Source organism: Rhinatrema bivittatum, chromosome 3 (assembly GCF_901001135.1).
Source record: "Rhinatrema bivittatum chromosome 3, aRhiBiv1.1, whole genome shotgun sequence".
NCBI classification, from domain to species: Eukaryota; Metazoa; Chordata; class Amphibia; order Gymnophiona; family Rhinatrematidae; genus Rhinatrema; species Rhinatrema bivittatum.
In genome coordinates, this window is record NC_042617.1 from 17,866,442 (window position 1) to 17,881,671 (window position 15,230).

General features: G+C 44.6%; 1 protein-coding gene across 2 annotated transcripts in view; it reads right to left on the reverse strand.

Annotated features, from left to right (window-relative positions):
* The window catches only part of KIF6 (kinesin family member 6), an 811,696-nt gene that overhangs the window by 356,262 nt on the left and 440,204 nt on the right, over positions 1-15,230 (reverse strand). For both annotated transcript variants that reach the window (XM_029592929.1, XM_029592928.1), the window contains exon 12: positions 2,948-3,089. In XM_029592929.1, coding sequence (XP_029448789.1) covers positions 2,948-3,089 — 142 coding nt within the window. The remainder of the gene's footprint in view (positions 1-2,947; positions 3,090-15,230) is intronic.

Genomic DNA, 15,230 nt, shown 5'->3' on the forward strand with positions numbered 1-15,230 from the left:
AGGAACACAGAGGAAACCCAGGAAGAAGCAACTAAGCACACGACTAGCGTGGAGACCTGTTGCCAAGGCAAAGAAGCACTGGCTGGGCCCGGCCTTAAGTAACGAGACTCAGTGACGTCATCATCCGGGGCCACGGGCTGGTTTCCCGCCGCGGCCCCTTTAAAAGTAGAGCCGATGCGCGCACGCGTCTAAGGAGGGGCACGGCACGAGACAGCGGCTTCTCCCCATGGACCACGCGGGGAGGCCCGCCATGGAGCTGAGACATCTGCCTCAGAGCTGGGAGCAACCCGGACATGGAGGCGGCTGCCCACAGCCGCAAGAGAGGCAGAACCAGGTGCTAGAACAGGCGAATGGGGGTAAGAGAGCCTGGCCACGGGCCTGCCGTGGCCGGCACACGCATCACTTTTCCAGGATCTCCTTTCCATTTTTCATTTCTTCTCTCTCCTCCCTACATCTGTTCGACATTGATCTTTCCCTTTCATCTTTTTTCTCCATTTCCATCCATTCATTGAGAAATTTCACCCCTCCTTCTCCCCATTTAATCATCTAGCCTTGTCTCCCTCTTTTTACCTTTCACTACTTAAACAGCTTTCCATCTCCCACTCTCACTCCCCACCAACCCTATTCCCCCTTCTGTTTCTCTCTCCTCCCCCAGACTCCTATTCCCCTGTATATTTTACCCTAGTCTTCCACAGCCACTATCTGTACTTACCCCCTCCTCATCTCTCATCTCTCATCTACCTTCCACTGCCTCTCATCACCCAACAGCTCCAGCTTCTTCCCTATCACTCATTCCCTCGATGGCCTTTAGCCTGTTCTTCTGTCACTTACCTCTTGCCCAGCCTCTTAATACCCCTCTTTCACCACCTACCCCAGCACATTCCAGTCCTCTCGCCCCCTGCACAGACCTATCCCTTTCCTCTCTCACACCCCTCCATAGTACCCCCACTTCTTTCACTGTTCACCCTCTCTCCAGTCTTCCAGGTCATTCACACTACCTATAAAGCCCTCACCCACCCTTCAGCCTCCTTCTTTTACCCCCAATCCATCTAACACCCCCCATTCATAACCACAATTGCTAAATTCCTACTGTCCCCCCAAACCCCTGCTCTGTACTTCAATCTATTTCCAAATCCCCATTCTCCCACCCAGTCTCGGAATCTTTGCTCTCCCAGACTCTCACTCGATCCCATTCTTCCACTGCTCTCCCTCTAGTCCCTGAGTCCCATTCTTCCCCTGCTATCCACCACTCTCTGCTCTCCCAGACTCCTGTGCAGTCCCCATCCCTGTTTTACCCCTGCTCTCATCCCAGTTCCTGATCTCATCCTGCTCTTCTCTCAGTTTTTGAATCCTTTTCTTCTCCTGCTCTCCCACCAATTCCCGAGTACCTGATCTCCCAGATTCCCACCCAGTCCAAGTCCTCATTATGCCCCTGCTCTCCTCTTAGTTTCTGATTCCTATTCTTCCCTTTGCCTCTCACCTAATCCTCAAGTTCCTGGTCCCCATTCGTCCTGTGCTTCCCACCCCTCCACCCCCATTTCCCTGAGTACTTGTTCTCCCACCCAGTACCTGATCCTCCCTGGTTCTTTCCTCAGAATCTCATTTTTCCCCTATTCTTGCCCCTTGCCCAATCAGTTTTCTGAGTTCCTGCTTTACCCCCTCCCTAAGAAGCTTCTCATAAATCTGTGGCCTGCACCTGCAAGCCAGAGTGGCTGTAGGTCCTCCTTCTGCTTTGGGGCCACTTCCTTTTTGTGGCCCGTGCGGTAGAAATACAAGTTGTTGGAACCATGGGGGCTCTTGTATCTACGGAAACCTGTATTCAAACAACAGCTGCTTTAACTGCATGGAGTCCGTGCAATTTAAGAAGCTGATGTTTGAGCTGCGTGGGGCTCTGTAGATGTAAGAGCCCCTGCTGTTCAAACAGCTCATATTTCCACCATGCAGGCCCCAGGAAGGAAAAGGCCCCATGCAGAAATTGCAGCTGCACAGTTTGCAGATGCTAGCTGACACCGAGGTTGGGGTTGCCACCTTGTACAGATTCTTTTGCGGAGCATCAACTTGTAAATTGTGCAGTAGGAGAAGGAAAAAAGTGGGGTTTTTTGTTTTGTTTTTTTAACAGTGGCAGTTGAGACTTGGTGTACTGATTGGCAGACTCGGGGCAAGGGCCCTGTGTGGCTAGAACTAACAACACCCCTGAGTCTGTTCACCATTTTAATTTCCCTCCTTTGTATTATCTCAATCTCAGCAATATCCTTTTGTAAATATGAAATAAAATTCTTCCTTTAAGCCAGAACTAAATCACAACCTAAATGTCAACTCTACAGTTCTGCATCAGGTGAGCTACCGAGGAAGTTAAATTGAGTGAGTGCAAAGTATTGCTGCTCAGGGGAGTTGGAACTAGATCACGCCCTCATTTAAAGTACAGGGATGCAATATACACTAGAGACAAAAAAGGTTTTCTGCCCCCCCCCCCCCCCCCTATTAAAAACTGTTGCCCTGCCCTTGCTTCTGCTTTAAGCATCTTGCTTGCAGTGACATAGAGCAATAAAGAGAAAAACTGATCCACGCTGCTCAGATACTGCAGCTCTTGATTTAAACCACTAGGCTACACTGCCAGTCCTAACATGTCCCTTAAAATACCACCAGTCTACTGTAAATAAAAAATGACCAGAAGCCTGAAATGTTCTTACGCTAGTGAATTGTTCTTGAAATAGTACCGGTAGTTTTCAACTATTTAAAAATCTTCATTCGTAGGACGAAGTTTCCTAGCTACAAAGCAAAGGCCATAATCGGGTTTCCAAGCAAGTATTCTTCCACTGTGGCTTGCAATGAGTCAGTTCTGCGTTGCTCTGAGTCAGCTGCATGCCAAGATTGATTTCTTTATAAACTGCAATACTCAAACTTCTATAGCGTGGTACCTGAATGTCTCCCCCATGGTTAAGGATACTGATTTCATTATCTCTCTGCTGAAGAAGGTCTTGGAGTTTAGTTATCTCTTCTTTCCCCACTGGAGCAGTGTCATCTGTTTCCTCTGCAATTTCTGGTGAAGAGAGTCCGGTGCCATGGATAATCCTTTCATTGAACAGTTGCTATAAAATAAAAAGAACAACGATCTATTTCTCTCCTTGCAGCGCTGATTTTCTCCTTCCTGTCCCTGAGTGGATTGTTTCCCAGGGCTGCATTAGAAAAGGAGAAATGCCCCGAGGCCTGGAGCTCCCAGGGGGAATTTCCCAGTTTCAAGGGTAAGCCGCCTCTTCTGCCCCCATCTCGTTAGCAATTCCATTTCATCTTCAACCCCCCCAAAATTCAAGGATATATGAAGTCATCCTCATATTGCTCACCTCACACACGTCAGTGAAGTCTCCCTCCTGCCCACCTCACTGGTTTCATAAAGCTCAAAGGACTATTTCAAAGGCATTTCTGCAGGTAAACCAGCAGACTGAAAATTACCCTCCCTCGAAGCAGCTAAAGAGAAGGGACTTTTAGCTGCATGGAGAGAATGCATTCCTGGGTGCACATTTAGATTGGGGGGAGGAGGAAAGTAGCCTATGTAGATTGCATTTTCAAATCTACGTAAATTACTTTCCATAACAATTACCCACAGAAAAAGCAGGTACAAATGTCCATGTGTACTTATACCCACTGAAAGTTTCAAAGAAAAAGTATATGTGTACAATACATTCACTTTGAAAACTGGTGCAAACTTGGCAGTAAAAAGGTACCTGCAAATTTTGCTCCAATGTGGACAGTTTGAGCATTGCCTCCTTAATAGTGATTCACTCGTCAATATTAGGATTCATCATACTTTCAATTTTTGGTATGAAATCCCCAAATGTCACTTATTCTAGCCTTCACAGAGTTTGTTAATTGAATACAATACTGAGTAAAGGGCCTTTATCTTGAAAATTCCCAGGGCCATTATATCCTTAATTAAGCCTGGATTTCCTCCATTTTACAATATAGCTAAAATATCAAGCAGTGAGCTTCGGCATTCCATGTCCTCAAGCTTTCTTAGGTCAACAATCCCTAATACTGTTACCAGAATGTGCAGAGGCAAAATTTTCAGTTTGGTTCATTTATTCATTTTGTAGGTCAACTCCATCAGTTTCATAAATAATTTTGTTTGCTTGTTTCATTTGTTTATTTGTTTCCCATAAGGGTCAATAGAGAAAGCAATACAGCCTATTTTAAGTTTCAAAATTGGGGTGCACTGAGCACAGAGGAGAGGATCACCTTGTTGGTGGCTGAAGAGAATTGGTAGGTACTACTTGGGGAAATTTTAGAACTTAAAAGTTTTGTGGAGAAGTAAATTATTGGGGTATATTCTTTAGTGTGCTTGTGTGTTTGCATGTGTTGTATTAAATACCTAGTCTGAAGGTAGGGAAAAACCAGGAGTTTGTGTGTTTGTATTAAATAGCTAGTCAGAAGACAGGCAAAAACCAGGAATTTTGTGTGCTTGTCTTTCCCGCTCTCCCCCCTCTAGCTCATCCTTTGATTTGTAGGCAGGTGACACTTTCACATTAAAAAATAAATTAATCAGCCTTTTGACTTAAACTAAGGATTGCCCCAGGCCTTATCAAGAGTTTAATCATCCCCTTGTAGGTCACTACCAAACAAATAGAGAATACACTAATAAATTTAAAGGACCCTAATTATACACATTCCTATTCCCATAGCAAATTAAACTTAAGTAGGAATTGAACAAAATTAAGATGAAGGCAGCAGTCCAGCAGCAAGAGGAGGGCCTTCCAGTCTTTTACATCAAATGTCACATGTATGATTTGTTTTACTCGCCAGTGAGAAGTTGCATGTTTGCATCTGATACAAAGAGCTCCTGTCTCTCAAAGCAATTGGTTCAGGAACTGATGTAACATTGGTGGGGCTGTTTGGCAATATTAATCATAATATGATCAAATTTGAATTAATGACTGGAAGGGGGGCAATAAGTAAATCCATGGCTCGAGCACTAAACTTTCAAAAAGGAATCTTTGATAAAATGAGAAAAATAGCTAAAAAAAAAAACCAAACCCTGAGAAGTGCAGCTACAAAGGTTAAGGGGCAGATTTTAAAAGCCCTATGTGCATAAATCCCAGAGGGGTTGCGCGCACCGGGCCTATTTTAAAAAGGCCCGGCAGCGCGCGTGTAAGTCCTGGGGCTTTACAAAAGGGGCGGGATGGGGGCGGGGAGGGGCAGGGCCAGAGGCCTCCGCATGGTTGCTGGGCCGGCGTGCGCAACTTACTACAGCCCCCAGGCTGTAGTAAGTTTTAAAACAAAAACAAGAAATCATCAAAGGTATGGGGGAAAGGGTGGGGGAGGTAGGGGAAGGGAAGGGAAGGTGGGGGGGAACGGGGAAAGCCAGTTGGTCTCCCCGAGGGCTTGGCGCGTGCAAGGTGCACTAATATGCACTCCCCTTGCATGCGCCGACCCCTGATTTTATAAAATGTGCGCGTGGTTGCGTGCGCATGTTATAAAACTGGGCGTATATTTGTGTGCGCCAGGTAGCACGTACATTTTTAAATCTGCTCCTAAGAGCGTGCAACAGGCTTGGACGTTGTTAAAAAAAGACCATCTTAGAAGTGCAGTCCAGAAGTATTCCACGCATTAAGAAAAGTGGAGGAAAGGCCAAACGACTGCCAGCATGGTTTAAAAGTGAGGTGAAAGAGGCTATTTTAGCCAAAAGATGTTCATTCAAAAATTGGAAGAAGGATCTATCTGAAGAAAACAATAACAAAATAATTAGATAGACATGGTTTAATGGGACACAGCCAGCATGGATTTACCCAAGGGAAGTCTTGACTCACAAATCTCCTACATTTTTTTTTGAAGGGGTAAATAAACATTTGGTCAAAGGTGAACCAGTACATGTGGATTTGGATTTTCTGAAGGCGTTTGACAAAGTCCCTCATGAGAGGCTTCTAAAAAAACTAAAAAGTCATGGGATAGGAGGCGATGTCCTTTTGTGGATTGCAAAATGGTTAAAAAACAGGAAACGGAGAGTAGGATTAAATGATTTGTTTTCACAATGGAAAAAGGTAAACAGTAGAGTGCCTCAGGGATCTGTACTTGGACCGGGTCTTTTTAATATATTTATAAATGATTTGGAAAGGGGTACAACGAGTGAGGTGATCAAATTAGCGGACGAAACAAAATTATGCAGAGTAGTTAGATTTCAAGCAGATTGTGATACATTGCAGGAGGATCTTGTGAGACTGGAAGATTGGGCTTCCAAATGGCAGATGAAATTTAATGTGGACAAGTGCACGGATATGCAAATAGGAAAAAATAATCCTTGCTGTAGTTACAAGATGTTAGGTTCCATCTTAGGAGCTACCATCCAGGAAAGAGATTTAGGTGTCATAGTGATAATACACTGAAATCACTGGCTCGGTGTGCTGTTGCAATCAAAAAAGCAAGGAGAATGTTAGGAATTATTAGGACAGACCCAGGAAATAAAACAATGGCCTCTGTATCGTTCCATTTTGAGACCACACCTTGAATACTGTGTGCAATTCTGGTCGCCATATCTAAAAGAAGATATAGTTGCACTGGAGAAAATGAAGAGAAAGGCGACCAAAATGATAAAGGGGATGGAACGGCTCTCCTATGAGGAAAGGCTAAAGAGGTTAGGGCTGTTCAGCTTGGTGAAGAGACGGCTGAGGGGGGATATGATAAAGGTCTACAAAATCATGGAAGGACTTGAACAGGTTAAAGTAAATTGGTTATTTACTTTCTCAAACAATAGAAGGACTAGGGGGTACTCCATGAAGTTAGCAAGTAATTCATTTAAAACAAATCGGAGAAAATTCTTTTTCACTCAACACATATTTAAGTTCTGGAATTCATTGCCAGAGGATGTGGTTAGTGCAGTTAGTCTAACTAAGTTTAAAAAAGGTTTGGATAAGTTCCTAGAGGAGAAGTCCATAAACTGATATTAATCAATAAGGAATAGTAGCTTGGGATCTATTTAATGTTTGGGTACTTGCAAGGCATTTGCAACTTGGATTGGCCACTGTTGGACACAGGATGCTGGGATTGATGGACCCTTAACCTGACCCAGTAAGGCATATCTTATGTTCTTATGAAACTTTGGGTAGATAACATCAGAAGGTTTCCAAAAACCGATGTGATACTGCCTAATGAATGTCGGCATATAAAAGCAAATAAATAAATAAATAAATAAATAAATAAAAGAGAACTCCAAGGCACCAAGACTGTGGCAACATAGCCTCAAAAGTAGAATGAATTCCCTAAGATACCTTAAAGGGGCAAAAGGATACCAATAGTGGCAGGAGCTCTCTAAAGCACTATCAGAGGCGTAAAGCAGCATAGAAAGTGCCAATTACACCACTGTTGAAGCCTTAAGAGGGCACTTATAACAGTGACATAATACCCCAAAGGCTGCACGAAAGGGGCAAAGTGTCTCCAAGAGTGGCATGAACATCCAAAGCCACCATGATGGGGGAATAAAGCAGCAAAAGTGGCAGAACCCCCCCCCCCCCAAGCACTGACAGAGGGACAAAGCAGCATAAAAAGTGTTATGAAGAATCGAAGATACCATAAGGGGTATAAAGCAGCCACCAAGAGTCTGCTGCTCAGACTGGCTGCCATACCACAGTTCATCTTGGAGCAAGGCTCCAAGATGAACTGTGAGAGCTGAATAACACCTACGGTGTAGAGTGTGTGGAATCGCAAATAGCACAAAGGTATCAAAAGCCCCAAGGCGTAGTGTTTGGGGTATCACAAAAAGCACAGAGGCATCAAAACCCCATGATTTGAATTTGGGGAATCGCAAACAGCACAAAGTATAAAAAACCCAAGGCAATACGAGAGAGGGAAAGGGAACCAACAATAGTTGCATGAATAGGCCAAGGCAATTAAGGAAGCACTAACAGTAGCATAAATATCCCCAAAGGAATTGCAAAGTAGTAAAATGTTACTCAATGTGGCAAATTTCCTCTGAGACACCAGTAGAGAACCAGGAGCACGCGAGGCAGTGATAGTGACAGGTGTAGACAGCAAGGCATAAAATCAAAAAAGAGGCAAGGTAGAAGGAGAAAATTGTATTTTTTTCATATTTTTACTTTAAGGACACTACTATAACCAAGATTTAGATTTATTAAACTTTTGTAGCCACCTACTGTCGGAGCCCTAGGCAGCATACAATCAAACATTCATAATTATGTAGAAGTAGATACAATACAAATATCACAGACAGACATAACAAAACACAAACAGGTCACTGTCTGAAGCCCAAAACAAGAATAATATCAGTGTAAATCATAGAAATGCCTGTATAAAAAGATGGATGTAATTTGGGATATGTAGGCTGGGATCCAAGCAGCAAACAGCATGGAGGCATCAAAATCCTGAAGGTGTTATATATCAGGGGCATAGCAGTTAGTCAGTGTGGGAGCATGATCCCCAAGGTACTTTCAGTCGTCTTGCCAGTTACATGGTGTTCAGGACCTGATGCTAGGAGTTAGCAATCTGTTCGGGATCTGTAGTATATATGAGAGTAGAGGGTGGAACCTTGGCCCGGTGGCAGATGACCACGCTTCCAGGGGATGATCCCGAGAGGGACCATCGGTCAGGCTCAAAGTTAGGAGACAAACACACACTAGTTCTTTTATTAGACAGTATACTGAACCACCAGAGGTGGCAGTAGTGAGCTGGAATGCACGGCTGGGCTGTAGTCCCTCAGATACTGGAACAGCGATCCCTGGAGGCTGAGCTGGAGAGAAACTGAGATATAGTGAGTAGGCAGGGTATGCAGATGGTAACACTCACACAATGTCCCAATGAAGCCCAGGAGCTGGAAAGTGTAGGCCAGAGCTTTCCAAAGTGTGTGTCGCGACACTTTAGTGTGTCGCCTGCAGTGTGCCGCGCAAGCCCAGTGCACGTGACACACTGGCAAGTGGGAGCCAATGCGGCCGCCGGTGGACCTAATCCCACTGGCAGCTGAGCAGTGAAGTTTCGCTGGGCTGGGCTGGGTGCCGGAGACACACAGCAGGAAGATCGGCAGGGCCGTGGTGGAGCTCACGTCACCACGGCCCAAAGAAAAAGGTCACGTCTAAACGTGCAGGTGCTCTGCCTCCTTCCTGCCCATGCGGCCCCGGAAGAAAAATGTTGTCGGAACCGCACGGGCAGGAAGGAGGAGGAGCATCTGCCACGTGCAGAAGAGGAGCAGCGTTGTTGCAGCGGGCTGAGAAGAAGAGGAGGAGGCCTGGTAGCAGGGCCGCCGCTGCCGCAGATCGGCCTGAGAAGATCAGGGCCGCCGCTGCCGCGGATTGGCCCAAGAAGATCAGGGCCGCTGCAGAGCCCATCCTGCAGCGACCCGTGAAGAGGAGGCCCAGAGGTAAGAGAGAGGCTGAGGGCCCGTAGAGTGCGTGTATGAGATGAGTTGAGAGATTGTGTGCGGGAGTGAGGACCTGAATGTTTGCAGAGACAGCATGTGAGAGCCTGTAGGTGTGTGAGAGAGACAGCATGTTACAGTGAGAGCCTGTGCTTGAGCAAGACAGCATGTGGGAGTAAGAGAGAGCCTGGGTATGTGAGAGTCAGACAGCATGTGCAAGAGAGACTGTGTATGAATGATTGTATGAGAGAGAGCATGTGAGAGTGAGAGCCAGTGTGAGAGAGAGAGAGAGAGAGAGAAAGCATGTGAGAATGAGAACCTGACTGTATGTTTGAGGGAAGAAGATAGATGGAGAGAAAAGAAATAGAAAAAAAGACAATATGAAAGGAATTGGCAAAAAAATAAGAAAGGGGAGGTGGAACAAAAAAGCCTGTGACCAACCGATTAGAAAACTAAGATCAGACAGCAAAGGTAAAAAAAAAAATAACTTTTTACTGATTGGCACATGTAAACTTGGTAATGTGCAAGAGTAGCACTTTCTCTATGCAGATCTCACAATGTACGAGATCAACATGGAGGAAGTGGAAACCCACGGGGCCTGCACAGAGGAGGCAGCAGAATGGGCTTCGGTGCCAATAGCAGCAATCAGCGCCTCCCCAAAACCATGCGGCATCAGTGACAGTGGCAGCAGAGGAATGAGAGAGGCTCCGAGGTTGCTGGCAAAAGAAAGAGAGGGGGTCTGCCTTTAGTGTGCATGTGTATGAATGGGAGTCTGCCTGAGGGTGTATGTGTGTGAATGCATGGGTGCCTGCCTGAGGGTGTGTCTGTGTATGAGAATGTATGGGTGTCTTCCTGGGATTTGTATGTGTAAGAATAGGTGCCTGCCTGTGTGTGGTGTATGTGTGTGTGTGAGAATGAATTGGTGCCTGCCTGGGGGTCTGCATGTGTGTGATAATGAATATGTGCATGCCTGGGGGATGGGGAGAGAGCAGTGTGAGAATGAATTGGTACCTGCCTGGGTGAGAATGAATGTGTGCATGCCTGGGGGATGGTGAGGGAGTGGTGTGAAAATGAATGGGAGCCTGCCTGGGGGTCAGTTTCAGTGTGTGAGAATGACTGGGAGCTTGCCTGGGTGAGTGTGTTTGTGTGTATGTGAGGGAGCCAGAGAGAGTGAGAGCATGAGTGTGTATGAGAAAATCCAGGGGAGTAAGAGTTTGTGTGGGGGGGGTGTGTGGAGGGGGAGAGAGTGTCTTAGAGCCTGAGAGTGTGTCAGTGTCTGTGAGAGCAAGAGGTTATGGTGGGTATAAGAGCATGAATGTATGTATGTGACAGTGTATGTGTGAGAGAGAATGGACATGTGAGTACGTGTGAGAGAGAGGATAACCTCCTAATCCTTGACAATATCAGGGTGACTGGAAATCAAGAGCTCCCACGTATGGATAGCAGGGGCTTTTTAAAATCCTTATTAGTTTTAATTATTGGGTGTTATTTGATATATGTGCTGTTTTGAAATATTTTATTGGTGTTTGGGAAATTTTAAAAAATGTATATGATTTTAATTAATAGAAATTCTATTTATCAGTAGTTTTAAAATATTCTTTTATTAGTATGGATGCTTTATGTTTCTTGATTTTATTTGTTTTATGAGCAATGGTGGTTCTGTTTTTCCATTGTTAATACACAGAGTATGGCTTCTTGGGGGTTCCATTTCAGTTTTTGTCTAATTTGTGCTCCTTTATTTTGTATTCTGTATTTGGTGAGGGTCTGTCTCTGCTCTGAGTGGGACCATAATGAGAGATTCTGCTAGCATAGGGATCTATAGCAATCTGGTTTGTTTTGTTTCCTCAGTAGGTGGTGTATTGGTATTCTAGGACCCAGTGTAATATTTACCCTTGCTTTTTCACAGGTAGGGTTATTGTTGTTTGAGTCTTTGGTGTTATGTTATTACTGTTATGTTACAATGGGATTGCAGTATAGATTTTGAGTGTCTTTTTTGCAGGGTTTTGTGTTAGTTCACAATGTGCCTGGCAGTGGAAGGTGTTTGTGCTGATGTTACTGTGAAGTGACACCAGAATTTGAAAATATCTTTTAGTATGATGAGCTGTAAGGGAAACATCCAAGCTCCATTGTTTGGGGGAATTTCAGTGGATGCACAGAGTTAATGAACTGGAGGTGCAGGATTTATATTGACATTCTTTCCCTTCCTATAAATTCCAGACTTCACTCTCAAAGCCATATAGAATTAGTTGAATGAGGCTATCAAATAATTATATAGTGTGAAACTGGCCAGCTTTTTAAAATTACACAGAAGACCCTTTGGACGTTTTTTTATTAATACCAAATATTCAAACGCTGCGTTCATCCCATCAAGCTCATATATCTCATTAAAGAGGTAAATTGAATAACACAATAACTTTGTTTTATTGTTGTTACTCATAAATTATAACAATAACATTAATCTTGGAATATTATATATTTTTAATATAAATGAAAGGTTTTCACAAGATAGGTTGTGTCGTGAAACATTTTATTATGTATATATTTAAGGAAAAATACATAAATTGTCGAAATACATTTCGTTCGTTTAACCTTTAACCTCTGGTTTGCTAGTAGACTGAATTACTATGTCCCAAAATTATGTTTGTCTAAAAAGTGTGTCACCAACATGAAAAGTTTGGAAAGCTCTGGTGTAGGCCCTCGAGGAGCGAGTACCTGGTTCCAGGGAAAGCTCAGAGAGAACGATGGTAACTCACAATGATGTAGCTGATATAGTTGGTGGTGAAGACTTCCAGGCAGAAGAGTATATGAAGCAAGTCTGGGATCAGGGCCCTCGAGGAGCGAGTACCGGTTCCAGACTGTCACCTGAAAGGTAAAGAGAGAGAGCGAGGCCCCCGAGGAGCGGGTACCTCTGGTAAGTCCAAGGAGGCAGAGTAGCTTAGGTAGCGAAACCCTTGCTAACTCGATCTGTTAGCAAATACTGATACCTTAAATATCCGTCGCGGGTGACATCATCTTTGGGGGATGCCCCCAAGGTTCACGCCAATGCCAGTACTTCAATCGGGGCCGCGCGCGTGCCCCTAGGCCTCCAGGAAACATGGCGGTTGCAGCATCGAGCCGGTCCGGGAACGCCCGAGGACAAGTGGCAGGAGAACGCCGTGGCAGCCAATCTTCCCGCGGACGGAGAGGGAGGCACCAGAGAGGTAAGGAGGGCGAAGAGAGGGCATCGGACACAACACATGGAAATTCTGGAAAGCTCATCAACTCTGATGCCAGCCTTGAGTGATAATGGCTTATAATGTTTCTTCCAAGGTAAAATAATAAAGGAAGGTATATCAAACAGGCACCATTAACATGTAACAAACAAATAACAGGTGCCTGAATATTTCACAGTATACTTTATTAACAATACATCTCCACATACATCTTATACTAAGCAAACATATGTGCACTACAATATTATAGAATTAAAACAGTTCCCATATTCCCAACTAAGGATTCTAGTTTCGCCGACAAAGCCAACTTCTTCAGGGAACTCGATGACACACCAAATCTAAAAATACTATAAATACACACAGTGTGACATGTTTTGCCAAACTATTTTTATAAAAACTATTGAAATATGTTTGATAGCACAGGTGCATGTATAATCACAAAGTTGAGCCTTTATTCAATTCCAACAAGCCTGAATAACAACATAGCTGAAAATAACAAAAATTAGTATATTAACATTCATATCAAATCTATATATATAAAAAAAACAAAACCCCCAAACTTAAACCTCCTGTATAAACTGAATTATCTAGCCAAATTTTTCACACTGTCATACACCCAACTGACTGGCAACTTGTTAGAAACATAAACCACTATTAAAACCTGGTCCATAAGTCAATTTTAATAAACATTGTTTAACAGGCCATTTATATAACCAAAGAACAAGCCGTTACTTGCAAACTTTATCGCAGCGATAAATGTTTCCTGCCTTTGAGAAGACATGCTCGCTAAGCATATTGGTTAGCTGGCAGGAAAGATAATGCTGAATCACCTTGGCCAGGTCTGGCCTGATGCGGACCTGTGTGCCCAATATGCCAACAGATCTGTGTCCATGTCTTTGATGGTCTCTGTCAGATAGCATGTCACAGAAATTTCTGCTGGAATCTCCTTTGCTGGTGTAGGGTGAAAGTCCTGCTAGTTGCTTTAGCTATGGCCTGCGTCAGGAGAGATGGTTCTGTACAGGCAACATGGCTTTGGTATTGAGGTGGGATAGGAAGTGCTAGCTGACAGAGTGCTGCTCATGCTTGCACTATTCTCTGGGGTGGTCACTATTTTCAGTGCTACATCCCCACTGCATCTCTGGGCCTATTCATTTACCCTAGCTGCTAGTGTCTCCTTTATGTATATGAGATGCTGATACTGGACGGCAAGATTCCTTTTAATGTGCAGATCACAAAGTGTGGCAAGCATGCAAGTATTATTTTCTGTCACAGGTTTCAGTTGTACTTTCCTCCACAATATTTACTCTGGGGATAACCCCACCCAGGGTGAGACTTCTGGAATTCAGATACTCTGTGGCATCCTTGAAGGGCTTCAGGATTTGAATCAACTGCCTCATTACTATCCAGTCATGATGCCTCAAGAGGAGATTCACACCTATCTCTGTTTCCAAAGATAGATCATGAAGGGGTGTCTGCTGCTCCACTAACAGACAAGTAGAATTCCTGCAGGTTTCAATATCTTGAATCAGACACTTATGAGGCATCCTCAAGGAGAAACTGTCCAATATTCACGCTTTGATGAAAAAAACTTGACTATTTTTCTGCACCTCTATCAGGTCCTTTAAGACTGGAATCACATTTTCCTCAGGCCCCAGTCCCAGGGCATCCCTCACTGCCAGATGTAGCAAGTGTGCCAAAGAAAGGATCCCCCAGTAGCCCCCATCTTCCACTGCCCTTATCCTATTTGCAACACTGCATGAAGACTGCCTCTCTAGTCTAGCTGCCAACCCTCTAACATCTTTCTTATGGCAGATAGTATATTGCACAAGGTATGACTGAAATCCATCACTTGGATGTGCAGCACAGCCCACATGCACTCTGATGATCCCTACTAGAGCTGCTGCCTGCCCTTGCCTCAGCCAGCTCCGAACAATGTGCCATCAGGGAGAGGTAGGCATGCATAGCTTTTGCATGGGTCCAGATGTTGTTGGTGAAATGCATGCTACTACCCTCTGCCTTAGCCAGCTGTGCTTGCAAGCAGCTACAACACCGGTTTTACAGGTGGGGATTACCTGCCTACTAAATGTAGTCCTAGATAGCACTTTGTAATTCGGGGCTAACAGGGGCAACAGGTTCAGCAAATGCGTAAAGCCAAGGTTCTCCACTATCTGCGGGGGCTAGTGATTCAAGTCAATTGAATGCTGTATGCCTCTTGTCCTAGGACAGTGATACAGAAGAGCACCCCATCCCAATTCCTCTATGGTGAGTTGCTGCTGTAGAAGTATGCAAGGGGGTTGCTGGCCTGCCACCTAACTGCTGGAAGGAGCAGTGGGATCACCTTGGGGAAAAGTCTTTCCCTTCTCAACCCCTTTCCTATGGCTTTTGCTTTGAGTGGCAGAGGGGTCCCTAGGCTACTATTGCTGCCCTCCTCAGATGCCAATGCTAGCAGGTGATGCTGCATACCAGTGTTTGTCAAATGCCCCAGTACTTTTCCTCTACTGATGCCCTTACTGCAGTGAATACACTAAGCAAAATGCAGGTCCTCCCTCACTTTAAGGTTATTCCAGACCAAGGATATTTTGCACAATCTCTTCTTTACATACTTGGGGGCTGTTGCCAGCATTGGAGTTGAGGTTAAGGGTGGACTATGTGGAAAAAGACCAGGG